Here is a 20,710-nt window from a genome sequence, read left to right as displayed (position 1 = left end):
TAACCTTTCAAAACTTCTCCAACTTTTGAAAAGCTACTGAGTAACATAATTAGTTTCAAGTATCAGAGGGATAGCTGTGTTAGTCTGTATCCACAAAAACAATGAGGAGTCCGGTGACACCTTAAAGACTAACAGATTTATTTGGGCATAAGCTTTCATGGGTAAAAAACCCACTTCTTCAGATGTGGGTTTCATTTAGTTTAATTTTTCCTCAGTAACCTTGCAAAAGTTGAAGTTTTGAGAAGTTAGAATCATGCATGGAAAAATTTTAAAAAATGAAGAAACCCCAATACCTAGACATTATTTATTCTATTTTATTCAGTTACAAAAAGGGAGGCAGGGGGGAAAGCTGAAAAATCAAAATGTTGAAATTGTCAATTTCAATGAAGGTCTAGAATTTAAAACAAAACAAACAAACAAATAAACAAAGCTTTTTGCAACAGGGTTTTCATTTTGAAAAAGGTCATTTTTCACCAGAAAAAGGTTGGACTTAAAAGTTTTGATGAGCTATACAGAAAAGCTCAAAATGACATATTTCTAGTTTTTCTTAGATTGTGGATCTGGTTTTATGTCAGGACTCTTTGCTAAAATAGTATTTTATTAGCTGTATTGTCCTATTAGGACATATATGTGTAGTATAACCTAGGGGGCCCGGTTTAGTACATTTGCTTAAGACAAAGAGGAAATAAAAGTAAGGCAAACTCCATGTTTCCTGGCTCTTTGAAGTGTTGATGCCCAGCTGTTTACTGCCTGAAAGCCCAATCCATTTAAATCAATGATTTGGATCAGGCCATGAGGGAGGTGTGAATCCTAGCCATGTGAGGGGCTAGTCAAGTTGGGGGAGCTGATCCCCTGCATGTTGTACTCTTTGCACTAATTATCTGTTCTTGTCTAGTTGATGGCTCTTTGCCAAACCCCTCTGTCTCCTCTCCCACCCCCTTTCCCAACCACCGATATTGTTCATATATCTGCTTTCCATAAGATCATATGGAGTTAATATGGAAGCCCAAAGCACTGATCCAAAGAGGTGCAGCAGCAGACTAGGCCACCCAAACTGTGTATGTCATCAACGCCTCATTTATATCTAGAAGTGAGTGACAGGAGAAGACTACAGCTTGAGTGGTACAAACACTTAGGCTACATCTATGCTATGAGTAAAGGATGTGACTCCCAACTCATGTGCACATACGTGCACTAGTTCTCATCAAGCTAGCATGCTAACAATAGTAGTGTAGATATGGTAGTGTGGGCAGCGGCAAGCAGTGGCTCAAGCTAGCTATGTCAAGTGCAAACTGCCTGAACCCCTTTTGTATGTACTCTGGGTGGCTAGACCATGCCGCCAATGCTGCTGCCACCCACGTTACTGCGACTACACTACTATTCTTAATGTGCTAGATCAGGTAAGAGCTAGCACAAGTGTGTGTACGTAAGCTGAGAATCACACCCCTAACTCATAGTATAGACATACCTGTAGGTATATAATTGTATGTGTCAGTGGTCTCTGACATCCAACAATCCTTAAACCCCTCTGTCATTCCCCCTGTGAAGTACCAGTTAACATGTAGGACCAAATCCTGCTCACCTTGCTCATGCAAGTAGTCCCGTTGGCCTCACTGAGACTACTCATGAGTAATTGGAGCAGGACTTGGCCCTTTGTGTATGCACAACCGATAGGGTTGCCAGTTTTGGGTGGACATATTCCTGGAGGTTCCATCACATGACATAATCTTTAATTAAATATTAATCATGGAATCCTAGGGTTAGATAACCTTGCGGTCCCTTCTAGTTTAATAACCCCCTGCCAAGATGTTGTATCTAAACCATCTAAGATAGATGGCTATCTAGACTCCTTTTGAAAATTTCCAGGGAAGGATCTTCCACAACCTCCCTCGGCAGTCTGTTCCATTGTCCTATTGTTCTCACAGTTAGTAATTTTTTCCTGAGACTTAATCTAGATCTGCTATGCTGTAGTTTGAACCTATTGCCTCTTGTCCTGCCCTCTGTGGCAAGAGAACAATTTTCTCCTTCTTTTTTATGGCAGCCTTTCAAGTATTTGAAGACTGCTATCATGTCCCCCCTTAATTTCCTCTTTTCCAGCTAACCATACCCAGTTACTTCAGCCTTCGCTCATATGGCTTGCATTCCATCCCTTTGATCATCTTTGTCACTCACTTCTGGATTCTTTCTGGTTTCTCCACATTCTTTCTTTACAATGGTGATCAAAATTGGACACAGCACTCCAGCTGACGCCTAACCAACCAGTAGAGTGATACTATCACATCCTGTGACTTGCCTCTGTTAATGCCACCTAAAATTGCACTTGCTTTTTTTGCAACAGCATCTCATTGCTGACTCATGTTGAGGTTGTGATCCACCACAACTCCCAGATCCTTCTCAGCAGTGTTGCTGCCAAGTCAACTAACACCTATTCTGTATTTGTGTCATTGGTTTTTCTTCCCCAAATGTAGCACTTTACATTTGTCTTTGTTGAATTTCATTTTGTTGTCTATAGCCCAGTTCTCCAAGATCCCTCTGAATCGTAGCCCTATTCTCCTAAGTATTGGCAATTTCCCTCTCCCCCCCCCCCCCCGCCAGCTTTTTTGTCATCTGCAAATTTGATCAGCATGCTCTCTGTTCCTACATCTGGGTCATTAATAAAGATGTTAAACAACATTGGACCCAGAAGAGATCCCTGTGGAACCCTACTTGAGTTCTCCCTCCAATCCCTCATCATTCCATTAATAATTACTCTTTGTTTGCAGTTTAACCAATTATGTATCCACTTAATGGTAATTCCGCCAAGCCCACATTTCTCCAGCTTGCTTATCAGAATGTCATGTGGGACTGTGTCAAAAGCCTGGTTGAAGTCCAGTAATATTATGTCTACCGCATTCCCCCTCTCCACCAAAGATTTCTAACCTTTAATTCCTGGAGACTCCAGGACAATCCTGGAGGACTGGCAACCCCAACAACCAAAGGGAGGAGAATTGTGATTGGCTGGCATGTGTCACTTGGTTGCCTCTATCCCCTCATGCTTTTCTGCAAACACATCACAAGTGGTTGTTACTATAGCTTGACCTCTCTGACTTGGAGCAGGGCGTGCTTAAGGGGCTATGTAGGCCATTTTGAAATGTTAAGTGGACTTTGCTTCCTTTTTGTTCTGGAAGTACTGCAAGTCTGAGCTACTCCTAGGGATCTACAGCACATACTCTTGCACATTGTTACCAAACTGGGTTCTGAGTAGCAAAGAGCATATAGTGAGCCTTTTCCCAGTACATATTGAAAATATTATGTGCAGACAGGAATATGGTATTGTAGTTTAGACACTGTCGTAATCAAATGGCAATATATGATAATTCAATTAAACATACTTCTGAAAACTGAAAAATAACCTGACCTCCACAGGGCATGCACAAAAGTCCCCTTGGTTTTTACTTTTTCCAGTTGTTTCTAGTTGTTTCTTTTATTTCACTAATAGACATTGGAATTGGATACTTATCATAGCATCTATGTAGACTGAAAGAATAAGTAAAATATGTCAAAATTCAAGGAAAAATACAGTGCTGCAAGCATTAAAACAACAATCAAATTCTTCATATTTTACGAAGAGCTAGTGCTAAATAAAAATTATACCAGTACATCCAATAGAGTGCAGTACTGTACTTCAATCTATAAACAGTATAAAGCTCAAACAAGCCTATTGTGTTAGGTTTGAATTGCATGCTTCCTAGTGTGTGTGAGTGCTTCAGAAAAAAACCCAACACATTTCTCAAGAATCCTTTGCAATCTTAATTCTTTAACAAGATGTCGGTGAGTATAAGTTATGTGGTACTCTTACGGTTGAGATTTTTCTATTTAATTGACATCACAGTATTGTGTAGGCTGAAAAAAGTGTGAGATGAGACAAAATGTAAATATAGCAGAGTTCTGTAGTATACAATTAAAATTGTTAAGAATCTGTCATTTGAAGATGATTATTACTTTCTCTTGTAAATCAGTTAAAGGTTTTCATAGGAAAAGTGTTATATAAGTGCTAAGTGTTAATATAAATATGTGGAGGATCTTATATATTATGGTGAAAAAGTTGTGACTAATAACGTGTGTGTTAGTATTAAACCAGTCTTAAGCTGTGTATTATAAGAGCTGAAGTACAATTAGTGCACTATGGGACAAAGGTATTTAGGTGCCTAAAGATGCAGACAGGCACCTAGTGGGAAATCAGTGGAGTTAGACAACTAGGCCCTTTTGAGAATCTGAGTAGGTACCTGTCTGCATCTTGAGGTGCCTACATATCTTTGAAAATTTGAGCCCATATGCTTTTTATATTAAGGTAACATTTAAGGTTCATTCCCATCCATACATTTGTACTGGTGTCTGTAAGCAAAAGAGAAAGTAGTGTGCGCAGGTCTGTGTTTACAAGTAACGTCACCTGATATTTGGAGATTCTAGTTTTCAACATTAATTGCCCTAAAATATTGGGGAGTATTTCTGTACAAATATCCTGATCTAAAGTTCAGTTTTTCAGCAGGGAGCAGGAGGTTTCACATATGCCTCATCCACTCTTTATTGTTAGCTCTATGCTTTTTTATGAATTGACTCAGACCTTTGTGAAACATACATCTTAGAGCACGTAGACCAAATTTCTGTATGAAAAGGTAGGCATTTATTTGTGCTCTAAGTTAATATAAGCCCTCATGAAATGTGCTAAAATAGTAATCCTACGGACTACAGCTCTCTGTTTAGAATATGTGCAGTAGCATTGCAAACTTTTCCACAAGGGATATCTGGACCTTTTCAGTTTAAACAAATGTCTTCCAGGAAATCATTATCTAAATTTTGTCAGACTTTCACCAATAACTGTATCTAAACCTAACACATGATGGCCTATTTTTAGTTTATATAGAAATATGGGGTTTGTGTTTATATGGCAAAAAAGATATTTATGTTTTCCACGAAGATACTGTTTATGTACATCACTTTAAACTGAGAATATTTGGGTGACTTGCACAATAGTTTTATATTATATCCCTAATATGAAATATGACAATCTCTGTTATATTAAGCAAGCAGATCGCATACACAGGTAAGCCAATTTTTTTGTGATTCAGGACCAAGCTATTCAAGTTTCAATTTAGTAAAAGAATCAACCACCTTGCAGTGCTTCTCCACTGGTAAAGTATGCCTAATTAGTTAAATATACTATTGATTATTGATTTACCATCTTTGAATGCCTGATCCAAATTCCAATAGTCCATTGACTTCAAATTGTTTTAAATCAGGCCCATAGTTCTTTGACCTTCTCTGTTACAGAGCAATGCCATCAGCTAATTTAATTTTGTACAATGAAATCTGCAAATATTGCTTCCAGTATTTTGTAAGATTTCTACAAAAGGCATGGTGGGGGTGCATGACTATGAAGGGGAGTGAGCATCTTCATGCTAGTGCCAAACTCTGGTTCTGATTTGGACAAAATAGCCATCCGCTTAAACCTTTCATAAAGTCATGGTTAATACAATGGTTTTGTGTTCACATAGTGAAATTGTCATTTCTTTAAATACAGATAATAGTTTAGACAGAAGCAATATTGAAGCTACCTCCCACTATCGCAGAATGTGGCCTGAAAATGAAGCAACATATTGGCAATTTAATTAGTCAGGGGTACGGAGCATTTTTCTGCTACCCCAATAACAGAAATGGGTCACAAGTGTTCCATCAACAACACTTTTCTAGGTATCATCCCTACTCTTAATCCTTCTGCAAGATGCATTTGGGGACTTTTCTGCAATTGAAGAAATAAAGATTAAATTATTCCTATTGACTTTCTCTGTTTAATATTCCTTAGTGGTATAAGCATCAGGAGTGAATTCCCTGGAATCACAGGTTCCAATGCTGCAGGGATGGACTTGGCTATTCATCTCTCTGAGATCGGTAAATGGAGTTCCATTAAGCTTAGTGTATGTGAGTCATTTGAAGAAGACCTTAAAACCCAAGATCCATTCTATGTAGATGCCAAAGACCCAAACCTGTGATCTTTTGTGTAAGGATAGAAATGTCCTTTTGCTCTGGGCCAACATTTCCTTACTCCTCTGTTGTGTTACATGCTCAGCACAAGTTGGCTGTTGGCCTCAGTGCTGTATAGATGGAAGGCACTACAGTAGAACCTCAGAGTTACAAACACCAGAGTTACAAACTGACTGGTCAACCACACACACCTCATTTGGTACCGGCAGTAGGCAATCAGGCAACAGGGACAAAAAAAAAAAAACCCAAACCCAAATACTGTACAGTACAGCAGTGTGTTAAATGTAAACTACTAAAAATATAAAGGAAAAAAAAAAGATTTGACAAGGTCAGGAAACTGTTTCTGTGCTTGTTTCATTTAAATTAAGATGGTTAAAAGCAGCATTTTTCTTTGGCATTGTGAAGTTTCAAAGCTGCATTAAGTTAATGTTCAGTTGTAAACTTTTGAAAGAACAACCATAACATTTTGTTCAGAGTTACAAACATTTCAGAGTTACAAACAACCTCCATTCCTGAAGTGTTCGTAACTCTAAGGTTCTATTGTATATACACATGCAAAATATTACTATTGTTTTAGTTATATGAGTATCTATTTTAATTTTCCAAGTGAACAAATGGATACAGTAACTCCACACTTAAAGTCGTCCCAGTTAATGTTGTTTGGTTGTTATGTTGCTGATCGATTAGGGAACATGCTCATTTAAAGTTGTGTAATGCTCCCTTCTAATGTTGTTTGCAGCTACCTGCTTTGTCCACTGTTTGCAGGAAGAGCAGCCCGTTGCAGCTAGCTGGGGGGGGGCTTGTAACCAGGGTGGACTGGCAGCCCCCCTATCAGCTCCTCGCTCCCCTAAGTTCCCTGTGCTGCAGCCTCCCAGCAGGCTATCAATTGGCAGTTCAGCTGTCCCTCTCCCCACTGCCATGTGCTGCTCCTGCCCTCTGCCTTGGAGCTGCTCCCAGAGACTCCTGCTTGCTCTGCGGGGGGGGAGAGAGGGGGCTAATGTCAGGGTGTCCCCCACCCCCCTGCTCCTGCACCCCACTTACCCCTTCTCCTTATAGAGCAGGGAGGGGACACTGACGGAGAGAGACAGAGAGAGCTTGGGGCAGCAGCTGCTGTCTCAACTTCCTGAGCCACTTAAAAAGACAATGCACTTAAGAGTGGGTCAGCTTACTTAAAGGGGCAGTGTGCATCTCTCGCTCTCGCTCTCCCACACACAAGGTGTGTGTCTGTCTCTATCTGCTATGCTGTCTCCCCGCCCTCGTATTCATTCTGCCTTGTGTGAGAGACTACATTAACAACAATGTGTTAACCCTTGAGGGCTCAGCCGAGTGCTAGTTCATTATTTAGCAGCAAGGCATTCCCTGGGAAATATCCCTCTCTCTTCCACCCTCTAACTTCACCACCTCAACCAAACTTCACAATCATCATAGCTGTGAACAGTATTAAATTGTTTGTTTAAAACGTATACTTTGTGTATAGCTATAAAATATATAGTTTTTTGTCTGGTGAAAATTTTTCCCCTGGAACCTAACCCCCCCATTTACATTAATTGTTATGGGGAAATTTGATTCACTTAACATCGTTTTGCTTAAAGTCGCATTTTTCAGGAACATAACTACAATGTTAAGTGAGGAGTTACTGTATTTCCAATACAACTGTCATGTGATGGACAGAGGTATATGCTAGTTTTCAAGAGTCTATCTACCAAACTGCTCTTAAGATCCTCCTCAAGTTTTATCCATCAATGTTCTCTCTTCATCTTAAAAATTACTGAAACCTAAATAAAGGAGGATACTGATATTTTCACTTGCCACTCTTCCATGTTCTAAAGCTTATATTTTCTTCGTCATTTTGAATCAGTTTGTCTTACTTGATATCACAGGAATCAAAATAGCCCTTTGAGTCCTCTTTGTTGGTGTAAAAAAGATTGGAGGCCCGATTCTCCTTCATTTTACACTTGTGTAACTCCAGTGGAATTTTTCTTTTTTACACCAGTGTTAAGTGTAAAGAGAACTAAGCCCTGGCCTTGAGTCAGAAAGAGTTATTATATATGAAACAGCAATGCTAAGTATGTTCTATCAGTAACAAAAGACTTAATGCTGTCATTGAATCAATCCCAAAGTAAGATACTACTCAACCTGATTAAAATCAGCAGAATCTGAACCTAAATTAGCCTCCTGAACAGCCTCCTGTATGGTGTTATTTTTATAATATTTTTGTTTCTCAGATGATTCAGGCTTACGCTGAATTTTCCTGATAAGTTTTCCCCAGTTTATCCTTTACACTAGTGTACCAAGATTCATCCATAGCGACCAGGATAAAAGGCGGGGGATTAATAGCACATCTTGCAAACAGTAAATGTTCCCTTTTCTACTCCCCCAGGACCCACTCTGTTTTCTGATTAAAAGGTCTCCTCTGACTCTCCAGATGCTAAATATTAGGTTTTGTATTTTAGGTGATAGACATTATTGCCACTTTCTGGGTCCGTGATCACTTGACTGCTTGATATTACTGGTGACTAAAACATTGTTTTACAAATGTTTCGGTGAACTTATGTTTCCTTTATGGGAACGTAATCTGGAAGGATTTGGAGTCATTTTAATATCTGGTTGGACATGTAATTTTCTGGCCCATTTATCTGCCCATAGGACTCCACATGGAGGTATGTTTGTTTGCGCTCAAACTAACGATTTGACCTGGAGGAATTTGCTAGATATATGCCCTTGGCTTCTGGTACTCTGGAAATCAGGTTTGCCATGGTGTGACTGTTTCCATATCCTTTGGGAGACTCCATAGTCAGTGTTCCTTGAGGAGTTCATAAAACAGTGGTATTAATAGTGAGACTGCCACCTAATACATAGGGGGACATAGCATGAAAGTATCATGGCCAAGTTAAGCAATGATGCTCTCTGAATAATCTAGCAACTCTAGAAGACTAAATTAGTGCAATAGTTCTACATCATTAAAACATCCCTTTCTAATAAGGCTACTGCCTTGCTCTAGAACTCAGAGAAACACATCTACTTGTGTTGTAATATTAAAATTGTTTGATTGTCCGTGACACCAGGATTTAACATCAGAGACACAAGTCTCGTCTTAAACAAACATGATTTTCCTCCTACGTACATGAGAACTCATTGTTTATGTTGGGAAAACAAGTTCTTGAACGTGACTTTTGGACTGACACGGCAGAATCTATATTCTATTATAGGATCACAACACCTAATTTGTCTTATATTAACATTTGTTTTACTCCAGAGGAACACCACTGATTTCAATGGATTTTACTCTTGATTTATTCTGGTGTAAGTGTGGGGAGAATCAAGTCTGTAGTATTTGGAGATGGAAAAGACCTATATATTCACCAGGACCGGCTCCAGGCACCAGCTTGCCAAGCAGGTGGTTGGGGCGGCCACTCCGGAGAGGGGCGGCACATCCAGCTATTCGGCAGCAATTTGGCGGACGGTCCCTCACTCCTGTTCGGAGCAAAGGACCTCCTGCCGAATTGCCACCGCAGATCACAATCACTGCTTTTTTTTTTTTTTTTTTGCGCCGCTTGGGGCGGCAAAAACCCTGGAGCAGGCCCTGATGTTCACTCATTCCATCTCTCTGCAAAGATAGGATATATTCCACCCATTATAGGAGGTACAATATCAGATATTAAATTGATACTACATGTTAAAATACAGTTAGCCAAAGCTGAGAAATATGATGTGTTGTGTTCTATTGGTTAAAAATGAAGTCTTGGTAACATGTTGCTCATAATTTTGGTATGTTGTTCTTAATCTGAAGTCAGGTATGCCAATTCAAAGAACCTGTTCTGAGTTTGTTTGGAAAATGCCTAAAATTGTTTCTGATACTCAGTGGTATTTCATAGCAGGTACATATTTATTCTGTTGCCTTAAAATTTGATTAAATTCTATAGAGAATAAATGGCAGGCAATTTACTCAGCAGGAAAGGAAGCTATACGAACTTATGCAAGCTGAGGATCTGGTCCAATATGTTTTATCCCCCTAAAATGTGCTTGTATCCATAACAATGTGTACGGCATCATCCTCATATAGCTTATTTTCTTGAAATTTCTGATCTATCTTTGTATGTAGCTTAATTAAGAAAACAGGTGGAGATATTCATTATGAGCTTCATCTTTCAGTGAAATGATTTTTGCACATCATTACAGAGAAACGAATGCAAATAGTATGTGATTGTCCTTATTTAATTGTTATAGAAAGTCTTATTGCATTCACAGCCAACCGTAGAGCGAATAAAACTTTAGGATTCACTTGATTTATATGCAACTTAAATCTAAAATATGTAAATGTTGTAAAACTAGCAATGTGAGTTTTTCAGAATTTAGCTGGAACCTTGAAAGCTACGTAAATTGATAGAAGCCTGACATATGCTACTGTGTCAAAATACATATAGATTTTAAAAAAATCATTTTAATAACATCAATCATATTGCAGCAAGAAATGTAAATGTTCATGACATTACATATGGACTGCTCTGAAATGTTCTGACAATCTGTTACGTTTGAGTGATGTTTCAACCCTGTCTTTTTTTTTTTTTACGAGTTTAAAAACACTGCTCATCTCTGTCATATGCTGTACAGGATAAAAGTCTTTTCCGTTTTCTTAGCAAGAATCAGACAGCCAGGGTGCTGCTGAAACACAGAGAATATGCCGCTGTCTGTTCAAAATTCATTCTAATGAGCCAGACTAAATACAATGGACAATAGAGCTGTGGGAAAAGAAAGTGCTTTTGATGGATCTGTGTGGATCAACTGCAGCTTTAACCTCTAACTAGTTTTCATTTTTCATCTTTACAATTTCCATTTCCCCTTTTTGTTGATCTAAATTACATTTCAATGAATGGACTCTCCAGCCTATGTGACAGTTTTGTGTGCTCCGATAAGGAAACAGCAGGTCTGGTTATTATCCTAGTAATAATTTTTTTGGTTTTTTTTCTCTTTCTTAGTCACGACCTATTCCCTCACACCTTACTTCAGCAGTAGCAGAGAGTATCCTGGCTTCAGCCTGTGAGAGTGAAAGTAGAAATGCTGCAAAAAGAATGCGGTTGGATAGACAGCAGGTACTGTTATTTGGGGTCTACCACATCCATATTTATAATTAACGGAGTGAGGGTAATTTACATAGGGTATCACGCAGAGGTGTGGTACATCTCTTATACTTACTGTTAGCAAAAATAATTAAATGTCTATGGATTTTATGTTTTAAATAAATACATGAAAATGCCTTGTAATTACATTGTGTAGGTGTTTAGAAATGTGTTCAGCATATCTAGTGTGAATGGATGGATAAAGAGATTATCATACATCTGTGTGTAATAGTTGTGTACTTTATGTATTGTATGTGTATATATTATATATACAAATAATATACATAATGTACAGTACATGCATAAAATATATATGTATATAAAATTATACAATTATACTTAACATTATTTATATATGTATAATCTTCCTTTGTGTGTGAATTTATAAATATAATGAAGGGTGGAAATACCTATTTGTTTTTAGTAGAAAGGTTACTGAGATATTTCCCAAACTACTGTACTGTCAGTTCTCTTGTAAATCAGTCTTTTAAAATTCATATAAATATTTATCTTATTTTATTCTTATGTTATTCAGTATGTAGTATACTGTATGTTAGAGTTTTAACTGTTTGCGTTTTATTTGCTGGAAACATCATGCTTCCTTTCCAACTTCTTAAAATCAAAGTGGTAGCCAGTCTTAGATTTTGCTTATTTAATTGCTCCAAGATCATGGTGAATGTCTGACCTTTTTATTTAAAAAAATAAGTGTGTTTTATTTTATCTGATGATATTGTAAAGTAAAAGCCCAAAGACACCACAACTGTATTGAAACTTGACTTAAACTCATGGTTGATAAACTTTTTCTTTGTATGGACTTTTCCAAGGGGATGGACATTTTGCCTTTATCTACTTTCTGTAGCCTTTCTTCACAGCATTTCTTGGAACAGTGGATGCTTAGGATTATCCTTAGATTGCTGATAGCTAAGAGTCTGGAAATGTATATTGCTATGTCTTTTTGGATGATATTTTGTCTTTTGTGACATCTCAATTAATGTTATGGATACACCTTAAGGTCGATTAGTTACAGGTATGTAAAATACATATATATTATATGTATAATATATGGGATGGGATTTTCAAAGGAACCTCAGGGAGTTAGTCAACCAGATCCCATTGCAAACCAAAGGGGGTTAGGCACTTAACTCGCTTAGACTCCTAAGCAAATCCTAGCCATAGTTACGATATATAAATTCAGCTATGCAGAAATCTTGTATCCATCTGTTCTGAAAACTGCCTGAGGCAGGTATATTGCCTCTCAGAGTGAGCATTCATTTCCCACTGCATGGCCCCACCTCCACTAGTAGATGTGGAGAGTGGCGGGTACCCTTCCTTGCCTCTCCCCACATACTTCAGGGAGTCCTACCACTGTTGATGCTAGAATTACAGAGTCCTTGCACTCCCTGAGCACAAGGACTGGGATTTGCCTGGCCCCTAACTGGGCATATGTGGTGGTGACTTCTTGAACTCTGTTCTCTCTGACCTTGCTGTCCCCTCAGGCACAATGTGCCCCATAACAGGCTGTTGGGACTGTTATATACCAATCTCAAATAGTAGTTTGAGGGTTTAAAATATTTTGCCTTCCAAGACAAGTATTTTAAAAACCATTTGGTAAACAGTGTTAATTTCAACAACAGTTTTGATGCCTAATCAGCCCAACAACAGTTTAAGTCAATGAAAAGATCTAATGCAAAAGTCAAATCAAAGGTAACCCCAAATTGTTTTTAGTTATTTAATTTTTCTTAAAGACAAACAGAATTGTTGATGATACTAATTACTTTCACTCCCAGATATTAAAAGAGAAGGCATCAACCTCAAATGCTCTATCTTTTGTATTTAAGTGCTTTATTATAGTATCCACATGTAACATTTTATCCACTAGGAAGAAAAAAAAATCCCCCATCTTTGCACCATAAAGATGCAAGCTCTCTTTGTGTACTCTTTTGTGTGACGGTGACAAATATTGCATTTTATGAGCAACTTCCTTGCTGCATTCTGACAAAGACAATGATAAATGTGGCCCTAATCCAGAAAAGCACTCACGCCTGTGCTTAACATGAAGCATGGGAGAAGCCATATGACTACTTACATGCTTTGCTAGATTGAAGCCCTAATGCCCTCCATGTAAAAATCCAATTTTCGAAAATAAGGTAGTAAAATATGTGATTTATTAAAATCAGGCTCATAATGAGAAACTAGCTTCAACCTTACCGATGGAGAGACCAGCATCTTTCCATAATGTTTGAATGTGTAATGTTAAAGCATAGTCAGTTGTGGAGTTGTTTCCTGCAAGTAATACAAACATGTTTACTAGATCATGGTAGCTTGGGCTATAATGCTTAGCTGTCTGACTGTGTTAGATGTTACCCAACTGCTCTTTTTAGCTTGAATGCATCTAGATTACCTTGAGGTTAGGCTCAGGTGGTTGGTCTGAAACCTGAATAAGTGCAGAGGATTTACATATGAGATGAATATTATCTGACTTCAGAGTATTGTCATTTCAATTTGTGTTAGTCATCCAGCTGTTAGTGTTTATATGTTGTAAGTACATGGATTTATCCCGCTGTACACTGATAACTGCCCCAAGAAAAAAAGATTACGGACAAGATGGTGGGGTCTAGCTGATTTGTCTGGAGCCCAGGTCAGTAGGTGGTGTACATACCTCACCTTTACACTACCCTGGTCCTGCCTCATCTCCGTTCAGGATCAGACCCCTGGGCTGGATTTTGGATGGAATTGCTTCCAGCCTATGTTCTGAGGGCTTCTCTAATTTAGGTTGACTGCAAATGGGCATGAGGGCCAAAACTACAGCTGAAAGTCAGTGTGGCCCTTTTAACCTTCTTCTTTTGCAGCAGGGAGGGAATATGGCATCATCAGAGCCTCTGTGCCACTGAAGGATCATGTTTACCAATGGGGTGATCTTCCCTGAGTCAGTATCAAACTGGCTTACGGGCCATATTGCACCTGTGGTGAAACGCAATGCAAAGTCATTACCCTGAGTTGTAGGGTCTAGCATGTTGTGAAATAGAGAGTTTTGAATGAAACTTAGCACAGACAGAATAAAAACACATTTGCATAAATACATTGCATATGGTGAATAGGCACGTGGCAGTGACAGTAGCTTCTTTTATTGTATGCTTCATACTAGGAACTTAGTTAGGACTAGGTTGATTAGACTGATGGGAATAGAGAGATATGTGTAATAAACTGTGGAACTAATTGTCTCCTCCCTAAGCATACAGGCAATCTGCAGAGAAGTTGTGATGACTATGGCAGCATGAACTTTTGCATGCATTACCTCCTCACTGCAATGGCGCTGGAACAATTTTTATAGTGGGGGTGCTGAAGGCGGAAGCCATGTATTTGGGTTGTTGTTACTACTTGAAGGCAGGGGGTGTGGCAGCTCCTCTAGTTCCAGTACCTATGCCTCACTATAGAACCCTCTGAGGAGTTTCTGAGGGAAGGTGCCTGCTGTGGAATCCTGTGCCACGTAGCTGGAGATCAGCCACAGGCCTGATAGCGCTGCTGTGTGATCTAAAATCTTAGCAATTTCTGACTTAGCGTCATTTTAGCACATCAAGGGTTGGGCTCATAGTAGGGGCATGGTGTGGTCTTCATCACCCCAACGCACACCTCCATAAAGGCAGCCCTGGAGCAACTGTGGGAGGGATAGCTCAGTGGTTTGAGCATTGGCCTGCTAAACCCAGGGTTGTGAGTTCAATCCTTGAGGGGGCCACTTAGGGATCTGAGGCAAAATCAGTACTTGGTCCTGCTAGTGAAGGCAGGGGGCTGGACTTGATGACCTTTCAAGGTCACTTCCAGTTCTAGGAGATGGCATATCTCCATTAATTTAATAATTAAAAAAAAAAAAACTTTGGCATGTGGTTCCCAGTGAGAAAAGAGACCTAGGGTTTGGCCACAGGATTCTCTCCACCCAAAGCAGAGAGGACTAACCAGATTTCTAGGAGCTGCCAGCAGGGAGCCTTGGACCTCTGACGAATCTCCCAAAATATGTGGATGTTCTTGGCTTTCAGGGAAGGATGAGAGTGGTTCTCTTTTCATCCGTGTAAGAATGAAAAGGAAAAAGGATTTTTCCCTTCCTCTCTCTGTCACTAATTTGCATGTAATTTGCACCGACCCTTCCTTTTTATAAGAGAGAGTGAGGAGAAGAATGATTTCAAAACAGGAAAATAAGGAAATGAGAACAATATTGGAAAAAATCATCTTTATTGTTATTTGGACACAAATGTTGTATATAACATTATGCACCCTTTTTCCTCTATTATATTTAGAATTAATTCTTATAGTTTTCCCATTTGCTTACATTGTAGGTTTTATGTATAATAAAATACTGCTTGTTTTTAAATGAGGCAAAAAAGTGAGAGGAAACTTGCCACCAAAACTTGCCCCTATCTGGGCTCATGATAGGGGAGTAGGGCAGGGGAAGGTGGAAAGAGAAAGATAGCAGGTTAAAACAGCTCATTCAGTGTGTGAGCTCTAGTCTAACTTGTAACGTTTATTTCTGGATGAGTGTATGGGTATCTTTCTATACAAATATACATATTTGGCAAGATCTTCGGCTGCTGTAAATTGATGTAGCTCTGCTGACTTCAGTGGAGCTACACTGATCTATATCAGATAAGGATCTGTCCTATTACACACACACTATTGTGTATGTGAATAATATTCATACCTATTTCTGAAGATAGCAGACCAGATTGTCCTCTGGATTCAGGTTGCTGTGTGCTGCTCATGCAAAGTGACCTTCAAGTCACTGTACCCTGTCATGGGAAGGAGCCCCTTAGCACAAGGGGATCCTGGGGTGTAGAACCAGCACAATGGTTTGGACTCAGTTTCCCACCCTGTGGCCAGGGTTAGTGTGTGAAGACAGGATACTATCAGATCTTTCTCCATTATGCCAGAAGACAGGTCCAGCACATAGACAGCCCAGGATCAGGGGAATACAAAGGTGTTTTAACTTCCTCTTTGCACTCCATTCATCCCCAAACTACACTGGGTGCTCCTTTGCCACACCCAAGCATTTAGCCCACTATATATTCACTACTTTTAATTTTCAACCTGATATTAGACCAGCAAGCATTCATTATTTCATGAGAAATCATTTTGTCATTTTAGTTTCATTATGACTAACGAGCTGTGATTTTTAAATTAGCCGACTTTTCGGAGAGTGCTGAGCTGAAATATTGTACAGAATGTACAAATTAAGAAGTAGGCTTTTATAGATTTCCTCTCTTTAAAAAAGTAAATATAAAGGGTACAGCTTCCTTTTAATTCCAGAGACCAGTTCTGAGTAATAAAAATCAGACAACTTCCTAGCCAGCCATAGCTGATGTCATCATATATTCCCTACACAGAAACACCATAATAATAATTGTCATGCAAAAGCCAGAAGTCCAAATCAGTTGAATTTGATTTAATTCAACTATTATTTATTATTGCCTATAAGGCAAATGTGAGGTAGTACGATGAAGCTGTCAGAATATGTGTATGTCTCCATATGCGCATGGGAGACAATTTCTCTTCCAGTGAAGAAACCAGTTATATTCAGATTTTCTTTAATTCTTGATATGGGATCATACACTTGAGATAGTTTAAAAAAACTCAGTGTTAATCTCTTCATATCTGTCTCTAGTTTCATTATTTCTTCAAGTACCAAAGAAGGATCTATTTATCTAAGAGTTAAATCAGTTCTGATTTAGTCATAACATTAAGATGGACTTTCACGTTACATTTCTGAACCCCGTGGAAATCATCAGTTTCTGTAATTTAAAAATAACTTTATCTGTTAATTATTCAGGCTTTTCATTGCCTCTTGAGTATGGCAAGTTATAGTGTGCTTTATTGTAACTGTTACGCACATTTTGAAAAAAGGAACCACCTTTCCATAAGAAAGAACTCTGACTTTCCATAATCTGATTTGTAGCCACACAGATTACCGACTAGTAATGTCCCGGGGCACTAAAAGATAATATCCAGCACCCAGAAGAGGTATATGCTTGAAAATCCCAGGTCTACACTGTACAGAGTAACATAAATGAAAGATAAATTGACAAAGATGTGGAGACTTTAAAAAAACAACCTCTGCCTTCTTCTTCCCCGCCATTCCAGTTTTTGGCAAAATAGAAACAAATCTACAGATCTAAATGCTATAACATGGTGGAGGGATAAAGAATTTTGCTTCATTTAGTAATTTTAACAGTATTGCTTTTAGCTGCTAGAGGAGTAGAAGTAGATGACTATTAGGTTTCTGACAAAGCAATTATGGCCTAGACACACCTGCTGGGAGCTGACCTGACATTTGCCTCTGGATAGTTGTCATAGCAGCAGCCTGAATAGAGCAGCTTGATACAAATGCATGCTGCAGAGTGGATGTAAGTTCTGCACTAATGCAATACATCTGAATGTTAATAAAAGTGCACACATACTGCCACTTAGTTGAAGCCACTGCTTTTGTATTTCATTCCATTTGTCTAATTCCTAAATGTTCACTTTTAAATCAATTCAGGTTTGGAAGTTTATGTTAATGATCTACCTTCGGCCAATTGGTGGCGCTTTTTCTCGAGGTGACTCCGCGGTAACAAGGGGGTTGATGCTTGGGGAAGACTCTTCAAGTACAGTTTTGTTAACAAAAGAGCTGTCCAGCTGCTACACACCAGGAACAGCCAATATCGCCGTTAAGAAAGGAAGAAATTATCTGTGGACAAATTATAGATAATTGCAAAACTGTTTTGGAAGAAACTAATTTATATGGCAATGAGGGAATGGACCGTTCCAGGACCATTGTATCAGGGTTTCAGCACGGAGAAAGAATTAAGGCCTCTAATCCTTTGTACTTAAGGACTGAGAGTTAGAATCTCAGCACTGCCTTTAATGCATTGGTTCTAAATGTTGACAGGGAGCAGTTATCTCCTGGATTACAGTTCAGACAGTAGGAAAAGAGGATGGGGGATATATAATTTTATGTGTGGTGTTTACTTTCCAGATAAATGTGCACTGCAGCTCCTGGGAGGAAGGAAGAAACAAATTGCAGGGTTCCTACGTGCCTCTTTTTATTCTGTTGTTTATATTCTTCATTTCTGTATCAAGTGCAGATTTGGGCAACATTTGCTACAGAAAAAGCAAGCATGCAAAAATACCTCCTAACAAAAGGCTAGATTGTGCCTTTAAGGCAATGTTTATAGTAAAGAATGGTATGAGGCTACACTGCCCCAGTGGGAGCATGGGACATGTTCCGCCTCAGGAACTAACAATGCCTACCAGAGCTCCTCAGCATGCCTGGGGAACAACTTCCCATTATAGGTGCAGCTTTTCCCCACTCCCTCTGTGCAGGCTGGTGTGGAAGGAATAAGGCCTTGCCTCCTCCTGGCTCCCTTTGGGGCACCAAGTGCCCCTGGAAGAGCAGACCGAAAAGACACTGCAATTGTGCCTGGCCTGTGCATGACAGCATTGCAAAGAATGGAGGGAAGGCTCCTTGAGCCATCACTCCACTGTGCATCTGCTTAAGGAACTAGCAGAATCAGGCTCAAAATGTTTGCATTTGAAAATGGGAGGTTTGTTGAGTCTTTTAGACTATAAAAGAACAATTAGAAAAATCCTTTCTATTTGAGGCAATTAAAAGCAGCCTATTAAAAACAGGAATGCTAACACAAACGTAATAGGCCGGAAGTTTCAAACTTTAGTCCGTGCATGTCAATAGAAGCTGGAGAATACTTCGCACCTCGAAAAATCAGAAAACCTGAGATTAATGCAGCAAAGTACTAGTTGTCTGAATAGGGATTCAGGTATCTAATTTCAGGTATACAAATTGGACAGTTTTGACCATAGATTAATAAACCATCTCTGAGAATAATTTGGCATCCTCACATAGACACACGTGTGCATGCACACAAGTTTTTGGTTTAGGCCTTTTTCCTCTCCCTCCAGATCCTCACCAAATGATTATTTCACTTCTGAGTTGAACTACAATTTCCTTTTGTGCTTCCAAATTATATGTTCTAACCACTGAGGCACAAAATGTTATGCAGGCACAATTTAGCTGGGTATGGATTATTGTCGAGAAATCAAATTATGTGCAAGCATTGAGAAATTTAGCTTTGTACCCACAATGCAATAGCCATATTGTCAAGAGTAGGAATATAAGCAGCATTGTAATTTAAATCCTGCTGCCTTTCAAGTTAATGGCAAAACTAGTGATTTCACTGGTTCAGGGTTGGGTTCTTTGTTATTAATAGATGCTGTTAGAATGGAATGTTGGCTATTGCAGACAAAAATATTCCTCAGTCCAAAAGGTATTAAATTTGATACATATATTTGACAGGAATAATGCACCAATCGTGCAGTAGCAAATAATTTCATGCCTTGGACACACAGTGAGGCCTAAGGGTGAACACCTATTTTTTTTTTATTTAAACATGGCTTTTAGTAGATTAGAAAGATTATGGATTTGTTTTTTCCATGTGGTAATTTCTCTTTAGGGTTATCCAGAAGGATCCACACGCAGCAGAGTCTGAGCATGTACAGCTGAAATAGAAGATGCTTGTTTCAGTGTAGGCACTAAAGATCCAGAGGTTTAATAAAATATTTGAAGTGGGTTAAAATTAATACCAAAACTTATCTGAACCCTTTGGAGCTGAAGGATGAGGGCTGGATGGGCAGGTGAAAGTGGCCTAGGAAATATCTATATAGCAGCCCCAGGAGTTTTTCCTCTACCCCTCTTTGGAGCCAGGGTGGTGTGAATAGGCGGCCGCATTAATCTTCTTCCCTAAGCCTGTGTAAGGATCATGGATTCTTCTTTCCCCACCATACAGTTAAGAAGGAAGCATGGATCTCTGCTACCCAGAACCAAAAATGGAGATAGCAGAGGTGGGCATTTTCTCCTCCTTCCCCCACACTGCAAGCTGGAGCATGGAGACATTTCTTCCCCCATCCTTTCATGTGGACATACCAAATGAAATATGATCTATTTTTAAGCCAGTCCAATAGTCCCTTATCTTGACTGGGTTGAGACTAGTGTCTAAGAGCCTATTCATCTTCTATTTTCTGCTTATGGTCACCTATAGGTATTGCAGTGGGAGTCCGGCTGCCTGTAGCACAGAGGGGAAGTTATGTTTTTGAGGGTGAAGCCTTGTCTATGCAAACTTGCACCAGTTTAGTTAAATTGATTTAGTTAAACCAGTACAAAAACCCCTGTGTGGACATGGTTTATTTCAGTTTAGCTGAAACCTGTCCCTAATCAACTGAAGTTAAACTGAAATAAACCACGCATAAACCAAAATAAGTGTCCAGATGGGGGTTAACTAGATCGCTTAAAATTCACATTTAGTTAGACGTGTGCAACACTCCATATATCAACAAGTTATTTATATGCAGCAGCAGGGGGGGTATTTATATAATCCAAACATTGGCCAGACATCCCCAAACTAAGACTGTTTTTCAAAGTAAAAATAATGAATCAAATACACTTCCCCAGAACAGCACCAGCTGCTAGATGCCAGGCATGGCGCAAGGCAGCCAAGCAGGCTGCGGCCTGCAGCCCAGGCAATATGCCAGAAGAA

The 20,710-nt window shown here is 39.2% G+C and overlaps 1 protein-coding gene across 6 annotated transcripts in view; it reads left to right on the top strand.

Annotated features, from left to right (window-relative positions):
* The window catches only part of NOL4 (nucleolar protein 4), a 260,634-nt gene that overhangs the window by 207,465 nt on the left and 32,459 nt on the right, over positions 1 to 20,710 (top strand). For all 6 annotated transcript variants that reach the window (XM_005279957.5, XM_005279955.5, XM_005279959.5 and 3 more), the window contains one exon: positions 10,998 to 11,111. In XM_005279957.5, the coding sequence (XP_005280014.1) occupies positions 10,998 to 11,111 (114 nt within the window). The remainder of the gene's footprint in view (positions 1 to 10,997; positions 11,112 to 20,710) is intronic.

Source organism: Chrysemys picta, chromosome 2 (assembly GCF_011386835.1).
Source record: "Chrysemys picta bellii isolate R12L10 chromosome 2, ASM1138683v2, whole genome shotgun sequence".
NCBI classification, from domain to species: Eukaryota; Metazoa; Chordata; order Testudines; family Emydidae; genus Chrysemys; species Chrysemys picta.
This window is presented reverse-complemented; position numbering and strand designations above follow the sequence as displayed.